Source organism: Eleutherodactylus coqui, chromosome 9 (genome assembly GCF_035609145.1).
Source record: "Eleutherodactylus coqui strain aEleCoq1 chromosome 9, aEleCoq1.hap1, whole genome shotgun sequence".
Taxonomy (NCBI): domain Eukaryota; kingdom Metazoa; phylum Chordata; class Amphibia; order Anura; family Eleutherodactylidae; genus Eleutherodactylus; species Eleutherodactylus coqui.
Genome location: NC_089845.1, coordinates 26166353 through 26191155, shown reverse-complemented (window position 1 = coordinate 26191155; position 24803 = coordinate 26166353). Strand labels below are relative to the sequence as shown.

The window sequence follows — 24803 nt, the reverse complement described above, 5'->3', positions numbered from 1 at the left end:
AGGGGGGGGGGGTGACTATTTTTTGGATTTCCGATTTGTACTGTGATAAGGGAACTCTTACTAGTTATCAATGCACCCACTAGTCCAAGTGTGATAGGACATTATACAGATGTTATCATCTAAACAGAGCTTTACCACTTTAAGTACATTTTACTTAACTGAAAGACAGTTGAATGATTTTGTAAGAATATGTGCAAAATTGACAATTATTGTCCACTACTCACGAAAGATAATTTAATTGTAATAATTTTTATTGTACAGTAATAAAGCTTAATGCAGAACTAAAACCTAATTTTCTCATTTTTTACTCACCAACTGGAGACATTTCAGGAACACTGGCAACATAAGGGCCATCCAAGAACTTTGGTTCATTATCGTTAATGTCCTGAACTTTGATAATGAATTCAGATTCTGGCTCCACTGGTTTCCCGGTAACTATATCCACAGCTTGAGCACGTAATGTATAGAATGGTTTTTCTTCTCTGTCCAGACTTCTAATAGCGTGGATATCACCTGTAGTGTCATCTATTGTGAAAATTGTACCAGCTCCATCACCTAAGAGGGTATATTTCACCGATCCAATGCCCTTGTCCAAGTCAGAATGAAGCTATAAAATACAAAGGAAAAGAGGTCAAATGTTTAATAGCCTGTCTAACTGTATGATGTACTTGCTAACAAAGCCTCTTGAATATTATATGATTACCTATATCAACAGCAAATTATTAAAACTGCAGTATATACATTCATGTAGGTATATGCAGGTAAACCAGGTTAACTCTACTAGGGAAAGAAATCATTAGTTGAGGCTAAACTAGAAAAAGTAGTTGATTAGGTTTAGTTATAGTTTAGAATTTTATATTCTCTTAGCAAATACAAATAAGCTAAAAACTCCCTTTCTGTGACTATAGGCAAACACTGTATATTCTATCACAATTACAGAAATGTTATTTTGTCAGGTCATTTATAACCAGAGTCTCCTTTATTTCCACAAAAGCTGTTATAATTTATTCAATAATCTGGTTCCACAAGAGGAAAAAAAAGGCCTAAACATTTTCCTCTGCTATTTTCTTCTTCTGAAAAGCCCTGTCTGTATCAGCGGCAATCATATTAGCATATGTATGTGTTGGAAACTCATTTGTAGAAGAGATTAATATAATAGATGAAATTCCTTCAGCACATTGCTTCGGCTGCAGGTTCTCCTTTTAACATTTTGAACAGTATAGATGTTGTAAATTGTCATATATTAACCCTTTGCAATCCAATTTTGGATTCAGGGTTTCCTAGGGGGCTTTCTCTTTCTGTCATTATACAATGGTGCCATCTGCTGGCTGCAGCCAGTACTGTGGTATGTGACATGCTGAAGAGGCCCCCCGACAACAAAGAGGCCAGTAATCTACAGTAAGAATACCCTGCTGGACGTCTTCAGACATCGGAGCTGTACAGCCTTCAATCAGAATGTCTTTAGAAGTCAGACAGTGGATTGGAAAGGGTTAAATTACATAAGAGAAAAGGAACCCAAACAAAAATTAAAGTTCAATTTTGGAGCTTTTGGTTTAAATTTGTATTGATTTTATAGGGCTTGTCTCTCTTTGTCAAAATAATTCTAGTGATCACCTAGGGATTATACATATGGCAAGATAAATAGTGCTGCATGAAGCAGTACTTGAATGAATAGCTGTTCATGTGATGGAAGGACTGGTCAGTTTTACTATAGCAGAAGCCACACTTAGGGCTCTTTCACACGACCGCATAAATGGCAACAGCGTTTTTACGTTTTCACGCCTGCTCCGTATAAACGCCTGAATGGGCGTTTTTCCGCCATCACAGCCAGCGTTTTCTCGTCCATTCACACGACCGCTAGCGCCGTTCATATCGGAAAAAATACGACACACCCAGGAAATCCCTCACTCTGCCAAAATCCTCAGGATGCCTTCCAGTACTTATATAGAGGCACCTGTAAGCTTTCACAGCATTGGATGCTGCAAAAATGCCTCCCCCTCCCTTCTCTTTCCCTGCTCCCATAGCAGTCTATTGGACCTGCTGGCATATATTGGCCAAAACATAGTTTCACAACTATGTTTTTGCTGAGCTTATATGCAGCAGCCGTATATATGTTCTATTTTTCACACTGTATTTACGTGCAGTATATTCGCCGGTGTGAACTGATGCATTGGAAACTAATGCTTCACATGGGTACCGTATATGCGTCCAGGCGTGAAAACGCAGCATTTATGCGCTATTGGGAATAAAGCCTTAGGCTGGGCTCACACAACGCGGATTTTCTGTGGAAATTCCATCCAGAATTTTACTGCGGCAAATCCGCCTGCAGATGCTAATACCGGGATTGGCCAGCCATGTGGACGGATTACCCGACCGCAGTATGTCTATTTTTTTTTCCATTTCAGCCGCGCTCCTCTCTATGGGAGCGCTGGCCACAATGGAAAAGCATGTGGCCAAGCAGCTCCAAAGCGCTGCAGTAAAAATTCTAGATTTCCGCTGGTAATACGTACCGTGTGATCCCAGCCTTAGGGTTCTCTCACACAAACTCTGCAGCGCTTTTAGTTTCACTTTCGGAGGCAGCGCTCCTGCCTTTGAAAGCGGCTTTAGCATACCCCATAATTAAATAAGTGTGCTAAATGCATAAAATAGGACAGACAGAGCTTGAAAATTGTGGCACTGGAAAGCGCCATCCAACGCTGCGACCGAGCGCATGTCTGAGATGCTCCCTTAAAAGCAGAGAGATAAACACTGAAAAAAAATGGCTGTGTGAGAAGGACCTTAGGGCGGTTGCAGATGGCCATAGGTGCAACTACATTCATTGGTACAGATTATTGTTGTGCCTAAACGAGCTGTTTCTTCAGTCGTTTAAACTCCGCACCATAGCGCAAAAGTCTGAAAAAAATCCTGGGAAGATTGGTGCTGCCCTGTCTTATCTTTTCTTGCCCATACAATTTACAGGTGAGAACCCCAATATTTAAAACAAAACTACTGAAATCTATTGAAATCAGTGGTTTTGTTCTGCCCGTTATGTGGGTCTAAGGCCTCGTTCACACGGGCGACACGGCATCGCTGCGATAAAATCGCATCGCTGGTCTGTGCGACATCGCAACGACTTATCACGGTGATATCGCGACTTTGTAGCGCTACAAAGTCACATGTGGTGCTACAAAATCGTGACTTTGTAGCACCACATGCAAGTGTTTTGGGGGGAGGCTTAAAATATAATCCCTTCCCCGAAAATAAGCTGTAGCTGAAGAAGAAAAAAAAACACACAAACATCACCTCTCCCGCACTGTCAGCCCGGCCTCATCTTCCACCTGGGTTCCCGGCAGTGATCTTCTCCTCTTCTGGCCGAGAATTCAAAAGCCAGCCAGCGCTCAATGTATGGCAGTGATTGAACCAATGAATGACTGTTATTGATTCAATCACTGCCATTCATCGAGCGCTGGCTGTGATTGGCTAAGCATTAGCCAATCATAGCCAGCGCTTCAAGGAGGTGGGGATTTTTGAATTCCCGGCCAGAAGAGGAGAGGATCACTGCCGGGGACCCAGAGAGAAGATGCGGCTGGGCTGACAGCGCGGGAGAGGTGATGTATGTGTATTTTTTTTCCTGCAGCCAGGGCTTACATTTTAGCTTTGACATTAGGATTTCCTACTGCCAAAGTTGCATCACATCGCACAAAAATTGCTTTTTCGCGCAATGCGATGCAACAGAGAGGAAGGCTCCATAGGGAAACATGGACTGGAAAACCTCACGAGTCGCGTGCATATAGCATGCTACAAAGCATCAGATGTGTGAAGTAACCCATAGGAAAGCATGGGGTTCTCATACATGCGATTTGTAGCATAGTAGCAATGCTTCAAAATCGCGCAACTTTGTCACCCATGTGAACGGGGCCTAAATATAATGGTGGAATAAGGGGAGAAAATGCCCTCAGGCCTTGGTCACACGGGCGTTTTTTCCCCGCGATTTGCGGATCACATGATGGATGTGCATCCGCAAATCGCGTGACCGGGGCCGAAAAAAATTGCCTGAAAAATCTGCTCCTAGTCGCGTTTCATTAGAAACGGGCCGGAGCAGTGCAGCGCTGTCCAGCGCATTGAATTCAATGGAGCCTTCCCTGAAAATCATCCAGAATTGTGTAAAAAGTAAAAAAAAATATATACTCACCTTGTCCCGGCAGACGGAGTTCAGCCGTGTCCGGCAGTTCTCCTGAACTGCTATGAGTAGTATTCAGCAGCCGGGGATTTAAAATCCCTGCCTGCTGAATGAGCTGCCTCTGATTGGTCACAGCCTCACCAATCAGAGGCAGCTCTCACTCACCCATTCATGAATTCATGAATGGGTGAGTGAGTGCTGTCTCTGATTGGCTCAGCGCAGGGACCAATCAGGGGCAGCTCTCAGCTGTCATTCATTCAGCTGTCATTGAGGCCTCAAAATGTAGTGCTCTATGCTGGGTGTGCAAAGAACTCCCTTCTTTCATCTATGGTTTGATTGTTACTTAAATCACAAATATAGACAAAGAGAATTTAACTAGAGATGAGCGAACGTACTCGTCCGAGCTTGATATTCGTGCGAATATTAGGGTGTTCGGGATGCTCGTTACTCTTAACGAGCACCACGCGGTGTTCAGGTTACTTTCAGTTTCCTCTCTGAGACGTTAGCGCGCTTTTCTGGCCAATTGAAAGACAGGGAAGGCATTACAACTTCCCCCTGTGACGTTCAAGCCCTATACCACCCCCTGCTGTGAGTGGCTGGGGAGATCAGATGTCACCCGAGTATAAAAGTCGGCCCCTCCCGCGGCTCGCCTCAGATGCCTTGTGAGTTAGCTGAGGGAAAGTGCTGCTGCTGGTGCTGCTGTAGGGAGAGTGTTAGGAGTGAGTGTAGGCTTCAAGAACCCCAACGGTCCTTCTCAGGGCCACATCTATCCGTGTGCAGTACTGTGGAGGGTGCTGTTAGCAGTGTTGCACAATTTTTTTTTTTTTTCAAAATCGGCAGTCTGCAGAGCATTGCGCCTTGCAGTAATACTACAGGGACAGAAGTGGTGGTTAGGTAGGGAGAGTGTTAGGAGTGAGTGTAGGCTTCAAGAACCCCAACGGTCCTTCTTAGGGCCACATCTATCCGTGTGCAGTACTGTGCAGGCTGCTGTTAGCAGTGTTGCATATTTTTTTCTTTTCAAAATCGGCTGTCTGCAGAGCATTGCGCCTTGCAGTAATACTACAGGGAGAGAATTGTGTAGGCAGGGCCAGAAGACATATATTATTGATTGAATATAGTCAGTGGGCCCTCCGTTTCCAAAAAAGGGAAAAATTGTATTTGTCCTGCATGCTTGCGCCAATTTATTTGCTGCCTGGGAAAAGTCTCCGCTCTGCTGCACTTCATATAACTGCATTTCTGTGCAACACATATCTTATCTGATTGAATATAGTCAGTGGGCCCTCCGTTTCCAAAAAAGGGAAAAATTGTATTTGTCCTGCAGTCTTGCGCCAATTTATTTGCTGCCTGTGAAAAGTAACTGCTCTGCTGCACTTCATATAACTGCATTTCTGTGCAACACATATCTTATCTGATTGAATATAGTCAGTGGGCCCTCCGTTTCCCAAAAAGGGAAAAATTGTATTTGTCCTGCAGTCTTGCGCCAATTTATTTCCTGCCTGGGAAAAGTAACTGCTCTGCTGCACTTCATATAACTGCATTTCTGTGCAACACATATCTTATCTGATTGAATATAGTCAGTGGGCCCTCCATTTCCCAAAAAGGGAAAAATTGTATTTGTCCTGCAGGCTTGCGCCAATTTATTTGCTGCCTGTGAAAAGTCTCCGCTCTGCTGCACTTCATATAACTGCATTTCTGTGCAACACATATCTTATCTGATTGAATATAGTCAGTGGGCCCTCCGTTTCCCAAAAATGGAAAAATTGTATTTGTCCTGCAGTCTTGCGCCAATTTATTTGCTGCCTGTGAAAAGTAACTGCTCTGCTGCACTTCATATAACTGCATTTCTGTGCAACACATATCTTATCTGATTGAATATAGTCAGTGGGCCCTCCGTTTCCCAAAAAGGGAAAAATTGTATTTGTCCTGCAGGCTTGCGCCAATTTATTTGCTGCCTGTGAAAAGTCTCCGCTCGGCTGCACTTCATATAACTACATTTCTGTGCAACACATATCTTATCTGATTGAATATAGTCAGTGGGCCCTCCGTTTCCAAAAAAGGGAAAAATTGTATTTGTCCTGCAGTCTTGCGCCAATTTATTTGCTGCCTGGGAAAAGTAACTGCTCTGCTGCACTTCATATAACTGCATTTCTGTGCAACACATATCTTATCTGATTGAATATAGTCAGTGGGCCCTCCGTTTCCCAAAAAGGGAAAAATTGTATTTGTCCTGCAGGCTTGCGCCAATTTATTTGCTGCCTGTGAAAAGTCTCCGCTCTGCTGCACTTCATATAACTGCATTTCTGTGCAACACATATCTTATCTGATTGAATATAGTCAGTGGGCCCTCCGTTTCCCAAAAAGGGAAAAATTGTATTTGTCCTGCAGGCTTGCGCCAATTTATTTGCTGCCTGTGAAAAGTCTCCGCTCTGCTGCACTTCATATAACTGCATTTCTGTGCAACACATATCTTATCTGATTGAATATAGTCAGTGGGCCCTCCGTTTCCCAAAAAGGGAAAAATTGTATTTGTCCTGCAGGCTTGCGCCAATTTATTTGCTGCCTGGGAAATCACTGGTAATACAGCATGCTGAGGGGTAGGGGTAAGCCTAGAGGACGTGGACGTGGACGTGGCCGAGGACGCGTCGGCCCAAGTGAGGGTGTGGGCACAGGGCGAGCTCCTGATCAAGGTGTATCTCAGCCGACTGCTGCGCGATTAGGAGAGAGGCACGTTTCTGGCGTCCCCACATTCATCGCCCAATTAATGGGTCCACGCGGGAGACCTTTATTAGAAATTGAGCAGTGTGAGCAGGTCCTGTCGTGGATGGCAGAAAGTGCTTCGAGCAACCTATCATCCACCCACAGTTCTGCGCCGTCCAGTGCTGCAAATCCAAATCCTCTGGCTGCTACTCCTCCTTCCTCCCAGCCTCCTCACTCCACTACAATGACACATGCTCAGGAGCGGGCAGACTCCCAGGAACTGTTCTCGGGCCCCTGCTCAGATTGGGCAGCAGTGGTTCCTCTCCAAGCAGAGGAGTTTATCGTCACTGATGCCCAACCATTCGAAAGTTCCCGGGGTCCGGGGGATGAGGCTGGGGACTTCCGGCAACTGTCTCAAGACCTTTCAGTGGGTGAGGAGGACGATGACGATGAGACACAGTTGTCTTGCAGTGAGGTAGTAGTAAGGGCAGTAAGTCCGAGGGAGCAGCGCACAGAGGATTCGGAGGAAGAGCAGCAGGACGATGAGGTGACTGACCCCACCTGGTGTGCAACGCCTACACAGGACAGGTCTGCAGAGGGGGAGGCACGGGCAGCAGCAGGGCAGGTTGCAAGAGGCAGTGCGGTGTCCAGGGGTAGAGGCAGGGCCAGACCGAATAATCCACCAAGTGTTTCCCAAAGCACACCCTCGCGCCATGCCACCCTGCAGAGGCCGAGGTGCTCTAAGGTCTGGCAGTTTTTCACAGAGACGCCTGACGACCGACGAACAGTGGTGTGCAACCTTTGTCGCGCCAAGATCAGCCGGGGAGCCACCACCAACAGCCTCACCACCACCAGCATGCGCAGACATATGATGGCCAAGCACCCCACAAGGTGGGACGAAGGCCGTTCACCGCCTCCGGTTTGCACCGCTGACTCTCCCCCTGTGCCCCAACCTGCCACTGAGATCCAACCCCGCTCTGAGGACACAGGCACTACCGTCTCCTGGCCTGCACCCACACCCTCACCTCCGCTGTCCTCGGCCCCATCCACCAATGTCTCGCACTGCACCGTCCAGCTGTCGCTAGCGCAAGTGTTTGAGCGCAAGCGCAAGTACGCCGCCACGCACCCGCATGCTCAAGCGTTAACCGTCCACATAGCCAAATTTATCAGCCTTGAGATGCTGCCCAATAGGGTTGTGGAAACGGAGTCCTTCAAAAGTATGATGGAGGCGGCGGCCCCGCGCTACTCAGTTCCCAGTCGCCACTACTTTTCCCGATGTGCCGTCCCAGCCCTGCACGACCACGTCTCCCGCAACATTGTACGCGCCCTCACCAACGCGGTTACTGCCTAGGTCCACTTAACAACGGACACGTGGACAAGCACAGGCAGCCAGGGCCACTACATCTCCCTGATGGCACATTGGGTGAATTTAGTGGAGGCTGGGACAGAGTCAGAGCCTGGGACCGCTCACATCCTACCCACCCCCAGAATTGCGGGCCCCAGCTCGGTGCTGGTATCTGCGGCGGTGTATGCTTCCTCCACTAAAGCACCCTCCTCCTCCTCCGCAACCTCTGTCTCGCAATCAAGATGTGTCAGCAGCAGCAGCACGTCGCCAGCAGTCGGTGTCGCGCGGCGTGGCAGCACAGCGGTGGGCAAGCGTCAGCAGGCCGTGCTGAAACTACTCAGCTTAGGAGATAAGAGGCACACGGCCCACGAACTGCTGCAGTGTCTGACAGAGCAGACCAACCGCTGGCTTGCGCCGCTGAGCCTCCAACCGGGCATGGTCGTGTGTGACAACGGCCGTAACCTGGTGGCGGCTCTGCAGCTCGGCAGCCTCACGCACGTGCCATGCCTGGCCCACGTCTTTAATTTGGTGGTTCAGCGCTTTCTGAAAAGCTACCCACGCTTGTCAGACCTGCTCGTAAAGATGCGCCGGCTCTGCGCACATTTCCGCAAGTCCCACACGGACGCTGCCACCCTGCGCACCCTGCAACATCGCTTTAATCTGCCAGTGCACCGACTGCTGTGCGACGTGCCCACACGGTGGAACTCTACGCTCCACATGTTGGCCAGGCTCTATGAGCAGCGTAGAGCTATAGTGAAATACCAACTCCAACATGGGCGGCGCAGTGGGAGTCAGCCTCCTCAATTATTTTCTGAAGAGTGGGCCTGGTTGGCAGACATCTGCCAGGTCCTTGGAAACTTTGAGCAGTCTACCCAGGTGGTGAGCGGCGATGCTGCAATCATTAGCGTCACCATTCCTCTGCTATGCATCTTGAGAAGTTCCCTGCAAAGCATAAAGGCAGCCGCTTTGCGCTCAGAAACGGAGGCGGGGGAAGACAGTATGTCGCTGGATAGTCAGAGCACCCTCCTGTCTATATCTCAGCGCATTCAGGAGGAGGAGGAGGAGCATGAGGAGGATGAGGAGGAGGGGGAAGAGACAGCTTGGCCCACTGCTGACGGTGCCCCTGCTGCTTGCCTGTCATCCTTTCAGCGTGTATGGCCTGAGGAGGAGGAGGAGGAGGATCCTGAAAGTGATCTTCCTAGTGAAGACAGCCATGTGTTGCGTACAGGTACCCTGGCACACATGGCTGACTTCATGTTAGGATGCCTTTCTCGTGACCCTCGCGTTACACGCATTCTGGCCACTACGGATTACTGGGTGTACACACTGCTCGACCCACGCTATAAGGAGAACCTTCCCACTCTCATTCCCGAAGAGGAAAGGGGTTCGAGAGTGTTGCTATACCACAGGACCCTGGCGGACAAGCTGATGGTAAAATTCCCATCCGACAGCGCTAGTGGCAGAAGGCGCAGTTCCGAGGGCCAGGTAGCAGGGGAGGTGCGGAGATCGAGCAGCATGTACAGCCCAGGCAGTGCAACAGTCTTTAAAGGCCTGGACAGCTTTATGGCTCCCCACCAAGACTGTGTCACCGCTCCCCAGTCAAGGCTGAGTCGGCGGGAGCACTGTAAAAGGATGGTGAGGGAGTACGTAGCCGATCGCACGACCGTCCTCCGTGACGCCTCTGCCACCTACAACTACTGGGTGTCGAAGCTGGACACGTGGCCTGAACTAGCGCTGTATGCCCTGGAGGTGCTTGCTTGTCCTGCGGCTAGCGTCTTGTCGGAGAGGGTGTTTAGTGCGGCTGGGGGAATCATCACAGATAAGCGTACCCGCCTGTCAACTGACAGTGCCGACAGGCTAACACTCATCAAGATGAACAAAGCTTGGATTTCCCCAGACTTCTCTTCTCCACCAGCGGACAGCAGCGATACCTAAGCAATACGTAGGCTGCACCCGCGGATGGAAGCATCGTTCTCTCTCACCATGCAAAACGGGGACATTTCTGCTTCATCAATCTGTGTATAATATTCCTCCTCCTCCTCCTGCTCCTCCTCCTGAAACCTCACGTAATCACATTGAACGGGCAATTTTTCTTAGGGCCACAAGGCTCACTCATATAATTTTTCTAAAAATTTTTTATACGTTTCAATGCTCTTAAAAGCGTTGGAACTTTAACTTGAAACAATTTTTCGTTAAACTGGGCTGCCTCCAGGCCTAGTTACCACTTAAGGCACATTAACCAAAGCGATTAATGGGTTTCACCTGCCATCTTGGTACACCAATTTTTTTGGGCCCTCACCTACAGTGTAATCATAGCAATTTCTATGTTCTTCGCCTGCACTCATGGTACAGAAAGGTGTGTGGGGTTGGCCTACACTTTAGCTACATGAATGTAACTTGGGCCTTGGCTATACTGCAGCTACTGAAATGGAACTAAGACTGCGCTCCCACTATACTGCTGCTTCGGAATCGTTCCTGGGGCCTGTGTAGGCTGCTACTATTACTTAAATGGAACTTAGACTATGCTCCTCCTATACTGCTGCTTCGGAATTGTTACTGGTGCCTGTCTTGAGTGCTACTATTACTGAAATGGAACGAAGACTGCGCTCCCACTATACTGCTGCTTCGGAATTGTTACTGGGGCCTGTCTTGAGTGCTACTATTACTGAAATGGAACTAATACTGTGCTCCCCCTATAATGCTGCTAGTGATATGTTAGTGGGGCCTGTCCTAATGCTACGGCTGAAATGTTACGAATTATGGGCTCTGCCTATACCGCTGCTAATGGTATGCCTCTGGGGTGTGGAAACAGAGGCTTCCCAAAGACATGATGGCGGCGAGGCCATTTCCCACCAACGCGGTTACTGTTAAGGTGCATATAACCACGGACACGTGGAGAGGACACGTAGTGCCTCAAAAACATCCCCTGCCACGGCCCACTTAATCCTGGCCACATTCCGAAAACCAACAAAATAAAACCACACTACTAGGTCCGCAGTCACCACCACATTACCACCAACGCGGTTACTGTTAAGGTGCATATAACCACGGACACGTGGAGAGGACATGTAGTGCCTCAAAAACATCCCCCTCCTCCAACAATGAAAACATTCTTGGCAAATGCCTTTGCATTGGTTCGTCTGGTGGCAGTCCAAGAATTTCACCTTTACCGACACAACAAGAGAGCCCCCCCTCCATCCCCCCGCCACGGCCCACTTAATCCTGGCCACATTCCGAAAACCAACAAAATAAAACCGCGCTACTAGGTCCGCAGTCACCACCACATTACCACCAACGCGGTTACTGTTAAGGTGCATCTAACCACGGACACGTGGAGAGGACACGTAGTGCCTCAAAAACATCCCCCGCCACGGCCAACTTAATCCTGGCCACATTCCGAAAACCAACAAAATAAAACCGCGCTACTAGGTCCGCAGTCACCACCTCATTACCACCAACGCGGTTACTGTTAAGGTACATATTACCAGTCTGACTGGGGCATGCAGACACCTTGACAGAATGAATAGTGTGTGGCACATAGGTTCCCCATTGCTATGCCCACGTGTGCAGCTCCAGATGGAGGTGGCACAGGATTGGATTTCTCATTGCTTCTGTACAGCATTATGGGCTATCGCCCCACCACTTTTAAAGAGGGTCGCTGCCTAGCCGTGCCAACCCTCTGCAGTGTGTGCCTGCAGTTCCTCCTCATGGCAGACGCACTTATAAATAGACATGAGGGTGGTGTGGCATGAGGGCAGCTGAAGGCTGCGCAGGGACAGTTTGGTGTGCGCTGTGGACACTGCGTCGTGCAGGGGGGAGGGGGGTTGGGCAGCATGTAACCCAGGAGAAGTGGCAGCAGAGTGTCATGCAGGCAGTGATTGTGCTTTGTTGTAGGTAGTGTGGTGCTTAGCTAAGGTATGCCATGCTAATGAGGGCTTTTCAGAAGTAAAAGTTGTTGGGAGGGGGGGGGGGCCCACTCTTGCCGCTATTGTGGCTTAATAGTGGGACCTGTGAACTTGAGATGCAGCCCAACATGTAGCCCCTCGCCTGCCCTATCCGTTGCTGTGTCGTTCCCATCACTTTCTTGAATTGCCCAGATTTTCACACATGGAAACCTTAGCGAGCATCGGCAAAATACAAAAATGCTCCGGTCGCCCATTGACTTCAATGGGGTTCGTTATTCGAAACGAACCCTCGAGCATTGCGAAAATTTCGTCCCGAGTAACGAGCACCCGAGCATTTTGGTGCTCGCTCATCTCTAAATTTAACCCCTTAATGACACGGCCCCTTTTTTTTCTATTTTCGTTTTTTCCTTCCCCGTTTAAAAAAAAAAAAAATCATAACTCTTTTATTTACTCATCAACATTGATGTATGAAGGCTTGTTTTTTGTGGGAAAAGATGTATTTTTCAATAGTACTATTTATTGTACCACATAATATACAAAAAAACGTTAAAAAGATTCTAAGTGTAGTAAAATGAAAAAAAAAATGACATTCTGCCATCTTTCAGTGCGTCTTGTTTCTACGGGCACAAACTGCAACAAAATGACATGATAACTTTATTCTATGGGTCAGTATGATTGCTACAATACCAAACTTGAATAGTTTTTTTTTTACTATACTACTCTTCTTTTCTTTTCAATGATATTTATTTTTTTCAATTATTTTCTGCCGCCATCTTCTGTGTGCAATAACTTTTTTATTTTTCCGTCGACGTAGCTGTGCAAGAGTTAATTTTGTTGCGGGATGTCCTGTAGTTTCTATTAATACCAATTCGGAAAACATACAACTTTTTGATCGCTTTTTATTGTGTTTTTTTTCTGGGAGACAGGGTAACTGAAATAGTGCATTTCTGGTGATCTTTTTTTTTTGCACTACGTTTACCGTGTGGGATAAATAATGGGCTACTTTGATAGATCGGACTTTTATGGACGTGGCGATACCAAATATGAATTTTTCTTTTATGATTTAGAATTTTTTATTATAGATATGGCAAAATGGGGATGATTTAAACTTGTATTACTTTTTTTTTTACAATGAATAAAACTTTATTGATCTTTTTTTTCACTTTTCTTTTAAAGGGGTTGTCCCGCGGCAGCTAGTGGGTCTATACACTTCTGTATGGCCATATTAATGCACTTTGTAATGTACATTGTGCATTAATTATGAGCCATACAGAAGTTATCAAAAGTTTTATACTTACCTGCTCCGTTGCTGGCGTCCTCGTCTCCATGGTGCCGACTAATTTTCGGCCTCCGATGGCCAAATTAGCCGCGATTGCGCAGTCCGGGTCTTCTGCTGTCTTCAATGGGGCCGCTCGTGCAGAATGCCGGCTCCGTGTAGCTCCGCCCCGTCACGTGCCGATTCCAGCCAACCAGGAGGCTGGAATCGGCAATGGACCGCACAGAAGAGCTGCGATCCACGGAGGGAGCAGACCCCGGCGGCCATCTTCAGCAGGTGAGTATGAAGACGCCGGACCGCCGGGATTCAGGTAAGCACTCTCCGGTTTGTTTTTTTAACCCCTGCATTGGGGTTGTCTCGCGCCGAACGGGGGGGGGGGGGGGGGTTATAAAAAAAACAAAAAACGTTTCGGCGCGGGACAACCCCTTTAAGCCCCCCGGGGGGACTAAAACATGTGATATTTTGATGCAGCATTACATCATACTGCAATCTGACAGGCAGTCTATCAAGCCTCCCCACGGGGATGGCTCGATAGACAGTCTCCTAAGGCAGCCCTGGTACCTTTCAGAAGGCCCCCGGCTGCCATGACACCTGCACGGCTCCCCCGATCTCACCGCGGGTTGGCCATACGGGACCCCTAAACATCATCGGAGGATTTAAATGCCGCTGTCAGAATTGACAGCGGCATTTAAAGGATTAATAGCTACGTAATCGGCCACACGGCCGATTGCAGCTATAGCCCGCGGGTGTCAGCTGTAATAAACAGCTGACATCCACGCTGTATGAAGAGAGGTAACCCCATGACCTCTCTTCATACATACCCCGATGCTCCAGGACGTAAATGTACATCCTGGAGTGGGAAGGGGTTAAATAAACTATGATTGAGGAAAAATTGGAAATCATTCCTCCCTGAAAATGTGGTTCAGTGCTTTGATAAGGAGTTATCCCACAATCCAAAAGCTGGATATCTTCCTAACATTAAATAGAATGCTGCATGCCGAAATGAGCATACTTTGTGCCTCTCTTCAATGTATTTAACTCTACTTCTGTTGTTGCATGTTTCTTCAGTGACATTCTCTAACTGGAAAACTACAATTCCCAGAAGCACCTGCATCAGTGCATTTATCAGTAACACTACTCTGTCCATGCACTGAAAGGGTTAATTAGATTAGATTAATGGCCCTTTTACATGGGCCTACAGTTATTTAAACTACTGCATAATCACAGCTGTCACCACTAAGGTCATCAGCACTTGTGCAGAGTGTTTAGACCAAACGACTTTTCACTCAGCACTTCACCTTCTATATGAAGCACTGAGCGGGAAGCAATAGTGAGTGTTTTTTTCACATTTAGGCCGCCTGCACACGGGCGGAAATCACACGGCCGGATTTCCCGCAGGATTTCCGCCACTGAAAGTTTGAATAGGAGTGCATTACAATACGCACTCCTATGCAGACGGACGCGGTTTGGCCGTGCGAAATCTCGCGCGGCAAACAAACCGCGGCATGTCCTATTTTTGTGCAGGGCTCGCACTCACCCGGCCGCCGGCTCCGGTCTATGCATGCGCCGGCTGCCGGCACATGAAAGAGGCCGGGCCGCCAGGCGCGGGTGAGCACGCGCTTGTCTCTGCAGGCTCTCGGGTCGGGTCCCGCGGCGAGAATTCTCGCTGCCGGATCCGACCCGCTCGTCTGCAGGCGGCCTTAAACTGAATAATTATCGCTCATATTTGTTAATTTGAACGAATTTTGAGCGCTAATCATTTCGTATAAATAAGCCATAATTCTCTGTTCTTCTCCTGAGCTTTGTTTGCACAGTGTGAAAAGGGAAGGGGGCTGAAGCTGAATATATGCAGGGGAGAGAATGCAAAGACACAGTGTCAGCTCTTTCCATAATAATATCTAATCTGTAAGTTGATATGTATTTTTTTAATTGGGGTGCCCAGAACTGGACACAGTACTGCAGATGAGATCTGACCAAGGAATAGTAGAGGGGGTTTATTACCTCGCTAAACTCTATGCTTCTCTTAACACATCCCAGAATAGTGTTTGCCTTTTTTGCTGCTGCATCACACTGTTGACTCTTTCTATGATCTATGTTTCTTCTATGATCTATTAGTCTATGCAGATCTTTTTTACATGTGCTGCTGCTTAACCCAATTCCTCACATTCTACGTTTCTCATTTTTCTTGCAGGACTTTCCATTTCTGCCTGTTAAATACCATTGTGTTAGTTGCCTCCCATGGTTCAAGCTTATCTAGATCTTTTTGATCCTCTCTTCTTTAGTGTTAGCTTTCCTTCCCAGTTTTGTGTTGTCTGCAAATTTGATCAGTTTCCCCTCAATTCCCACATCTAGATCATTTATAAAAATGTTGAACAACACTGGGCCTAGGACAGAGCCTTGTGGTACCCTACTTGATACATTCTTCCAAATGGATATGCAGCCGTTTATGACCAATCCTTGAGTGCAATCACTCAGCCAGTTGTGAATCCATCTGACAGTTGCCTTGTGGGCCCCATATTTAGTCATTTTTAAATAAGGATGGTATTAGATACTATGTAAATTGCTTTACGAAAGTCAGGATATACTATATCCACCGCATTTTCATGATCAACCGAGTCTGTGATTTTGTCATAGAAGGAAATCAGTTTAGTCTGGCATGACATGTTTGTTAAAAACCCATGCTGGCTCTGGTTAATTACTTCATTCTCATCCAAGTACCTGAATACATGCTGTTTAATAATTTGTTTGACAATCTTTCCCAATATAGAAGTCAGGCTCACAGGTCTGTAGTTTCCTGGGTCCACTTTAGGCCCAATGTTTATGGGCAGAATTGAATTGCAGAATCTGCAGTTCACGCCACCCATGGAGAAATATGGGCATCTGCACTGGAATTAAAGCACGTAGATTTGTTTAGCGGACCTTTTGGTCTGGAAAACAAATCACAACATTCCCCATTTAATTACAGATCCCACAAGGACAACTTCCATTAAAGTCAATGGAAGCCGTCTGATCTGCATCCCATCCAGAATTGCATTGCAGACAGGCCACAGACTCAGCGGGACAACAAGAGTTAAAAAAAAATACATATTGTATTGCTCATGCGCGCCAGTGGGAGTGCCTGCATGCATCAGCAGGCCAGAAAGGAAAAGACCCGGACAGAATGCAGAAGACCTGGACAGGTAATGCGGGGTCCTCGACCATAAGCAGGGTTGGATTCCACTGCTATCTCTCACATGTGGAATTTGATCGGCCCATGGACATGAGGCCTTATTCCATTTATTGAAAACAGGGACAACATTTGCCCTTTTCCAATCTTTGGGACTATTCCTGATCTCCAAGAATTTTCAAAGATTACAGCAAGTGATTCAGCAATCATCTCTCCTGCTTCCTTCAGTATCTAATTCATCTGGACCTGGGGACTTGAATTCATTTAAAGGGGTTGTCTCGCGAAACCAAGTGGGGTTATACACTTCCGTATGGCCATATTAATGCACTTTGTAATATACATCGTGCATTAAATATGAGCCATACAGAAGTTATTCACTTACCTGCTCCGTTGCTAGCGTCCTCGTCTCCATGGTTCCGTCTAAATTCGCTGGCAGCTTGCTTTTTTAGACGCGCCTGCGCAGTCCGGTCTTCTCCTTTCAGCACGAGCCGCTTCAGTGTGCTCCCTGCTACAGCTCTTCTGCGCATGCGCAGACGAGCTGTCACTGCTCGGGAGCGCGCTGGAGCGGCCATTCTGTACCATCCTCTGTTAGAGGAAGGTGCAGAAACTGGAGCTGCCCAGCGGAGAAGCCCAGCCCAGCAGCCCCGAGAAGCCGCCCAGGTAAGTGATGGGTCGGGGGGTGATCTTCTCTAACAGGTGAAGGCCCTGGAGCCCAGCGCTAGGTTCCGGAGCCCAGCGCTAGGTTCCGGAGCCCAGGTGAAGGCTCCGGAACCTAGCGCTGGGCTCCGGGGCCTTCACCTGGGCTCCGGAACCTAGCGCTGGGCTCCGGAACCTAGCGCTGGGCTCCGGAACCTAGCGCTAGGCTCCGGGGCCTAGCGCTGGGCTCCGGGGCCTTCACCTGGGCTCCGGAACCTAGCACTGGGCTCCGGAACCTAGCGCTGGGCTCCGGAACATAGCGCTAGGCTGCGGAACCTAGCGCTGGGCTCCGGGGCCTTCGTCTGTTGTCAGGGTCTAGCGCTGGGGAGCCGGGAGCGTAGCGCTGGGGAGCCGGGAGCGTAGCGCTGGGGAGCCGGGGGCTAGCGCCGGTTACCTGCTGCCTGGCGGTGGGTGACTGGTCGGCGGCTGCGGGGCGTCTGGTTGCCATGGAGACACAGCTGGTAGCGTCTTGGGAGCACGCACGTCGGGCTGCAGCAAGCGACGGGAAAAGAGCTGGCGGCCATCTTGGGGAAACTTTTATAAGTTGCTGAAACGCTGGAACGGTAAGTACGAACCAGCTAGAAAAGTCATTTACAGGGGGGCTTAATAATGTATGCTTAATTAGGGGGACTGGGCAAAAAAAAAAAATTCACTGCTTCCTCGAGACATTTCCTTTAAGTTAGCTGAGTGTTCCCTCAACATATCTCTGTTTATGGATGGATGTGTTTATTCCTTTAATAGAACATCAATTATTTTGTATTTACTTTCTGATAGAAATAGATACAAAAGAGAAATTTAAAAATGTGGCCTTCTTAGCATCATTTTAACCAATTCACCATTTTTATTCTGTAAAAATCCTATAGCCTCTTTGACATGTCTTTTGACATACCCCCAAAATGCTTTATTATTGCTTTTGGCCTCTCTTGCAAGTTTTAATTAGCTTAAGCTATTCTGGTACTTGCCCTACAGTTTCTGCAGAGTGCATTTTATTCTTCTTTAGATATGCCCCCACCCCCCTCCCCTTCCATTTGAAAGACATGTATTTTTTCCTTTGTAATACGTGTTTAATTGCTGTGTTCATCCAGGTCTCTTTAAATGCTTCCAATTCTCCGTTCTTTTAGAGATTGTTAAACGATTGTGCTTTGCAAATCTGATTTTTCAATATTTCCCAGCCTTTTTGGACATTTTTGTCCTTAAGAACATCCAGCCATTGGATCATTTCTACCCTCTTTCTGTGTCAATTAAAATCTGCCATTCTGAACTCCAACCGTGAAGTTTGAGTCCTCTTTTCCTCTCCTTGATCACTGCATCCTAAGATCCTAGTCACCCTTACTTCCTCAACTATTTCTTTCCTGTTGGTAAAAATTTGGTCTAATATAGCAGATCCCCTTGTTTTCTCTTCTAACTTTTGGAAGATAAAGTTGTCAGCAAGAGCGGACAAGAACTTATTGGACCCATTACTTTTGCCTGAGAGAGATTCCCAGCAAATGTCTGGATAGTTAAAATCTTTCATGATCACTATGTCGCAAAATTTTGAGAACTTAGCCATCTGATGTAGAAACAGTTCATCCATACTTTCTGCTTGTCATGGTGGCCTATAGCAAAAGCCTACAATGGTGTCCTTTCTGTTGTTCTCTCCTTGTATTCTTACCCAAACAGTTTCTACAGAACTACCATATTCTGAAGCTTAAAACTCAGTGGCGATTAATGTTTTCCTATTATACAATGCAATACCTCCTCCCCTTTTATTAAGCTTTTTTCCTATAAATAACTTATATCCGTTAAGCCTTGTATACCAATTATGTGTATCATCTCACCAAGTTTCTTGTGATGCTTATGACATCATATTCCTCTTCCTGTGTTAGGAGCTCTGATTCTCCTTGGTTGTTTTCCATGATTTATGTAGAAACATTTTAGTTTGTAATTGGTGTCTCTTACTCCTCTACTTTTGTCCTTATTTTTTCTTTCCACTTCTACTAACAAGATTCTCAATTGTATTCATTAGCTGTATATTGTTGCCTGACCTTTCAGTTCACTTCCCATAGTGTTCTAGTTTAACATTCTCTCCATAAGTGTAGCAAGGCACCTGCTAGATATATGTTTTCCTGTCTTTGCAAGGTGCAACCTTTCTAGCAAGGAGTCAATCATATAGGTAATGCGCTCCAAAGACTAGTAATTTAAATTACTGCTGATGGCACCATCAAAATAGCCAGTTGTTTCCTATTCTTTACTTACCCAATCCCTCATCCCTCCGGTGTCCCCCAGCAAATTCAGTTACATCAGCAGTTTGACTCTTTCTGTATGTGTATCTTCAATAAAGATGAATGGGGCATTTGCATTCAGAAAGAGTTAGGGCACCTTCACACTGGTGATAAAAATGGGTGTTTTTCTTGCAATGCGAGAGTAATTGAAAACGCATGATTATGAAACAAATGAAATTCAATGGTTTCATTCTCATTTGTGTTGTTTTCACTCCTGCAATGCTGCGTAAAAACAAAATGGCAGCATGTCAATTCTTTTTGCGATATCGCCCATTGTTTCTAATGGGGCCGATAGCATTGTCGCCCCATTAAAAGCAAAGGGAGGACATTGTGATCCCATTACACAGCTGTGACAACTGCAGCAGGGAATTCCTTCAGTCAAAATGTGGGGTTTAACCTTGCTTTCAATGGAGCCGGCAGCAGCAGTGCCGGTCCCATTGAAAACAAAGGGAAAACATTGTGATCCTCTGCCGCTGTGTTTACTTTATCTCCAGTAGCTGAATGATGGATTTTAAGTTCACCTTAAAACTGCAGGATGCCCACATTTACATGTAACGAATATCACCCAAATTCGTTTGTTTGAACAAATTTTGAGCGATAATCATTACGTGTAAATGGGCCTTTTAGTACAATTGTGCAACATGTTTGCAAGATCCACCCTTGATGAAAAAGAGGATTGGATCACGCCACAAGAGAATTTCCTTAGGGAATGTGTAATCTCTCCCTTGTTTTGTTACCCGATTCTTTAGGATTAGAGATGAGCGAGCGTACTCGTCCGAGCTTGATACTCGTTCGAGTATTAGGGTGTTCGAGATGCTCGTTACTCGAGACGAGTACCAAGCGGTGTTCAAGTCACTTTCATTTTCTTCCCTGAGAAATTTGCGCGCTTTTCTGGACAATAGAAAGACAGGGAAGGCATTACAACTTCCTCCTGTGATGTTCCAGCCCTATACCACCCCCCTGCAGTGAGTGGCTGGCGAGATCAGGTGTCACCCGAGTATTAAAATCTGCCCGCCCGCGGCTCGCCACAGATGCATTCTGACAGAGATCAGGTACAGTGCTGCTGGTGCTGGAGCTGCTATAGGGAGAGTGTTGGGGTTCTTGAAGCCTAAAATAACTCCTAACGGTCCTTCTTAGGTCATAGTCAGAAATCGCAGATCGCACCTATCTGCGATCTGCGATTCCTGTTCTCTTCTCTATATGCGCTCAATGGGGCCGGCGGCAGCAGCGCCAACCCCATTGAGAACATATAGAAGACACATCATTCTTCTCTGCCACAGCTGCAACAGCTGTGGCAGAGAAGAACGATGTTTGCCCATTGAATTCAATGGAGCAGGCAATACAGCAGGTTCCACTGAAAGCAATGGGCTGCCGGCGTGCGCGGGATGAATTGTCGGGAAGGGCTTAAATATAGAAGCCCTTCCCTGCAATTCATCCAGAAATGTGTTAAAATAAAAAAAATATACATACTTACCTTGTCCCGGCAGACGGAGTTCAGCGCGGCCGGCAGTAGGTGTGAAGGGGGTGTGAGTCAGACCTGCCTCTGATTGGCTCAGGCCGCCTCTGATTGGGCAGCTGAAGGCTGCGCAGGGACACTTTGGTGTGCGCTGTGGACACTGGGTCGTGCGGGGGGGGGGGGGGGAGGGGTTGGGCAGCATGTAACCCAGGAGAAGTGGCAGCGGAGTGTCATGCAGGCAGTGATTGTGCTTTGTTGGAGATAGTGTGGTGCTTAGCTAAGGTATGCATTGCTAATAGGGTTTTTCAGAAGTAAAAATTGTTGGGAGGGGGGGCCCACTCTTGCCGCTATTGTGGCTTAATAGTGGGACCTGGGAACTTGAGATGCAGCCCAACATGTAGCCCCTCGCCTGCCCTATCCGTTGCTGTGTCGTTCCCATCACTTTCTTGAATTGCCCAGATTTTCACAAATGAAAACCTTAGCGAGCATCGGCGATATACAAAAATGCTCGGGTCGCCCATTGACTTCAATGGGGTTCGTTACTCGAAATGAACCCTCGAGCATCGCGATAATTTCGTCCCGAGTAACGAGCACCCGAGCATTTTGGTGCTCGCTCATCTCTATTTAGGATCAGTGTTATCACCACAACACATTGTAAGATGTTCAAATGCCAACGTTTAAAAGATATATTTGGCTCCGTAAGGAATCCACTTCACTGATTGGTTCAAGTGGTGTCTTTTTCTTGATCATGTGATTTGTACGGACACTAGCCATTTCCATGACTGCTCACTTTGCTCATGGATAGTACTTTCATTTAATTATATAATCTTTGCATTTTTTATTTTCTCCTCTGTGTATCACAGCGTGTGTCCTTATCTATAATTTATTATTTACAATCCTAACCAAAGATGAACCCAATTGAAATAATGTTAATATTATTTCCACCATCTACAATTTTCAAAGGACTGAGCAAATAGAGAACAAAAATGTCGGATCATTTATAAGTTTTACATTTCGTGCAAAGATTTTACAACATTTATTTTAATAATAAAAAGACATAAAACTAGCAATAAACTTTCCTTTTTCAATTACTTTTGTAAGCATTACTTGGGAAGAAATGTTATTTTCTTGAAATAGGCTTTTTATTTGGTATTTAATGCATGGCTTTATACTTGAAAGTTATATTCTCCTGCATAGAAAATAATTTATCATGCTAACCTAACTGACAAGCAGTAAATTCAATTTGAATACATAACTGATAGGTGATAAATGCTGTAATATGTGAGAAATTGCTTCATCATTCTGGGATACACTGTCACTTTGATCGGTGATGCACTCAGTGTCTCCATGCAAGATCTTGTAATTTGTTGTATGTATATAACAGGATTTTTAAACTAAATGAATATTTTATTATCAACCCATCATTCAACTAATATTTTTTTTAGTAAACTATGGGAAGTCATAACTGTAATTCAGTCAGACAATATATGTCTACAGAGTATATTTACGGCTTATTTCAGCTTGATCTGAAATTAGAGAACATAACAGACAGGTGACTGGCGGAAGGTCCGCTTTAGTTGGCTGAAAAATATTTTCATTTTATCGTGCATTCTTTAAAGTGGCAAATATAGAACAACAAGGTGGGCATGGAAAGTTTTCTCCTTGTCTTCTATGTGCTTCTGTTTTACAAATGCAAACTGAAGATTAAGGATTTATTCAGATGTCCGTATTTTTCATCAGTATTTTGTAAACCAGAACCAGGAGTGGAACGCACAGAGAAAAAGTATAATAGAAAGATTTGCATTTTTTCTGTATTTTGGACCCGCTCCTGGATTTGGCTTACGAAATACTGATGAAAAATGCTGACGTGAGAATAAGCCCTAAGGGTGTCTATTTGAATGGATTTTCAGTTTTTAGTAAATAAAACTAAAGGCCCATTTAGACACACTGATTATTGCTCAAAATTCGCTCAAAAACCGTCTTTTCAGCAATAATCGTTGTGTCTAAACACACGGCCATCGTGCACTGTTCGTGCACTATTCGCTCATCGCTAACTTTTAGCAAACTAAAAATCAGTGATGAGCCTTATCAGCTCCACGCGCTGAGTTCTCAGCGGGATACCACTGATAGTATTGTTTCATCTCGTACCCCGCTCCAAGAATACAGCAGAAGTATGCAGAAGACAGCACTCCAGCTGTCTTCTGCATCCCCAGCTCAGAGTGCTCAGCTGGTATACAGCTCAGTGCTCCGAGAACACAGCAGCTGTATACAGAAGACAGTGCTCCAGCTGTCTTCTATGTACAGTAGGAGCCTTCATTTGCACACTAATAAGCTCTTAAGTAGCTTAGGGCAGGGGTCCCCAACCACCAGGCCGCGGACCGGGGCCGGGCCATTGGATGTTTAGAGCCGGTCCGCGGCACCGCCGGGAAATTTTGCTCTAAACACAAGGCCCGCGGGCCGAATCCGGCTGACTGCCTTGTGTTTTGTGGCTCGCGGCGTGCGGACGCCACTCACCACTGAAGCGATTACCAGCGGGGGCGCCGCAGCTCCCCGCTGGTAATCGCTCTGATCCTGGCGCACACTGACGTCTGTCCAGCCAGGATTCTCCTCCCCGAGTCCCCTGCTCATTAGTTCCGCAGGAGAGGACTCGGGGAGGAAGCGTTCTGGGCTGACGTCAGGGCAAGCAGACAGAGCGACAGCAGGGAGGAGGTAAGTATATGGGTTGGGGGGGCTGCTTACTACTAGGGGGAAATGCCTATTATGGGGGGGGGCTGCCTATTACGGGGGCTGCCTATTACTGGGGGGGGGGTACCTATTACAGGCAAGGGGCTGCTTATTACTGGGGGGGGGGGGCTGGTTATTACTGGGGGGCTGCCTATTACTGGGGGAGGACCTGCTTATTACTGGGGGGACCTGCTTATTACTGGGGGTGGGGGCTACTTATTACAGGGTAAGGGGCTGCTTATTACTGGGGGGGCTACTTATTACAGGGGAAGGGGCTGCCTATTACTGGGGGGGGGCTACTTATTACAGGGGAAGGGGCTGCCTCTTACTGGGGGGGGCTGCCTATTACGCAGGGTTGCCTATTACTGGGGGGGGCTACTTACTACTGGGGGGGCTGCCTATTACTGGGGGGGACCTGCTCATTGCTGGGGGGGTTGCTTACTGTGGGGACTGCTTATTACTGGGGGGGGCTACTTATTACAGGGGAAGGGGCTGCTTATCACTGGGGGGGCTGCCTATTACTGGGGGTGGGGTGCTGCCTATTACTGGGGGGGGGGACCTGCCTATTACTGGGGGGGGACCTGCTTATTACTGGGGGGATGGTTATTACTGGCGGGGCTACTTATTACAGAGAGGTGGGGGCTGTCTATTACTGAGGGGTGGGGGCTGTCTATTACTGGGGGGGGAGATAAATTATATGCTGCCCTATGTGTGTGCTGGGGAGGGGATAGATTATATATTGCCCTATGTGTGTACTGCCAGGACATTCTAAATGTAATAATTAAATAAGAATGGACTAAACTCCAACCCCCTTCATAACTCCGCCCTATATAACCAAAGCCCCGCCCATGTCCCGCCCAACCCTGCCGGGTCTTGTAAAAATGGTCTTGCTAGAAGCCGATTCCTGGTGCCAAAAAGGTTGGGGACCACTGGCTTAGGGTGTAGAGATTGTTATATGATCATCACATGGGTGCATAGCTTGTTCTAGCTAAAGGAGAATTATCAGAGCTCTGTGTTGTAGCATGGTGTGTGCCTGTTTATACATCAGAAGTACCCCCATATGTAGCCTGGGTGCCACTTTCCCATTTTTTAGTAAAGTGTCATATCAGGTGAGCATT

General features: G+C 46.9%; 1 protein-coding gene across 2 annotated transcripts in view; it reads right to left on the bottom strand.

Annotated features, from left to right (window-relative positions):
* Positions 1–24803, bottom strand: part of CDH12 (cadherin 12) — a 327902-nt gene that overhangs the window by 188254 nt on the left and 114845 nt on the right. For both annotated transcript variants that reach the window (XM_066579190.1, XM_066579191.1), the window contains exon 2: positions 313–607. In XM_066579190.1, coding sequence (XP_066435287.1) covers positions 313–607 — 295 coding nt within the window. The remainder of the gene's footprint in view (positions 1–312; positions 608–24803) is intronic.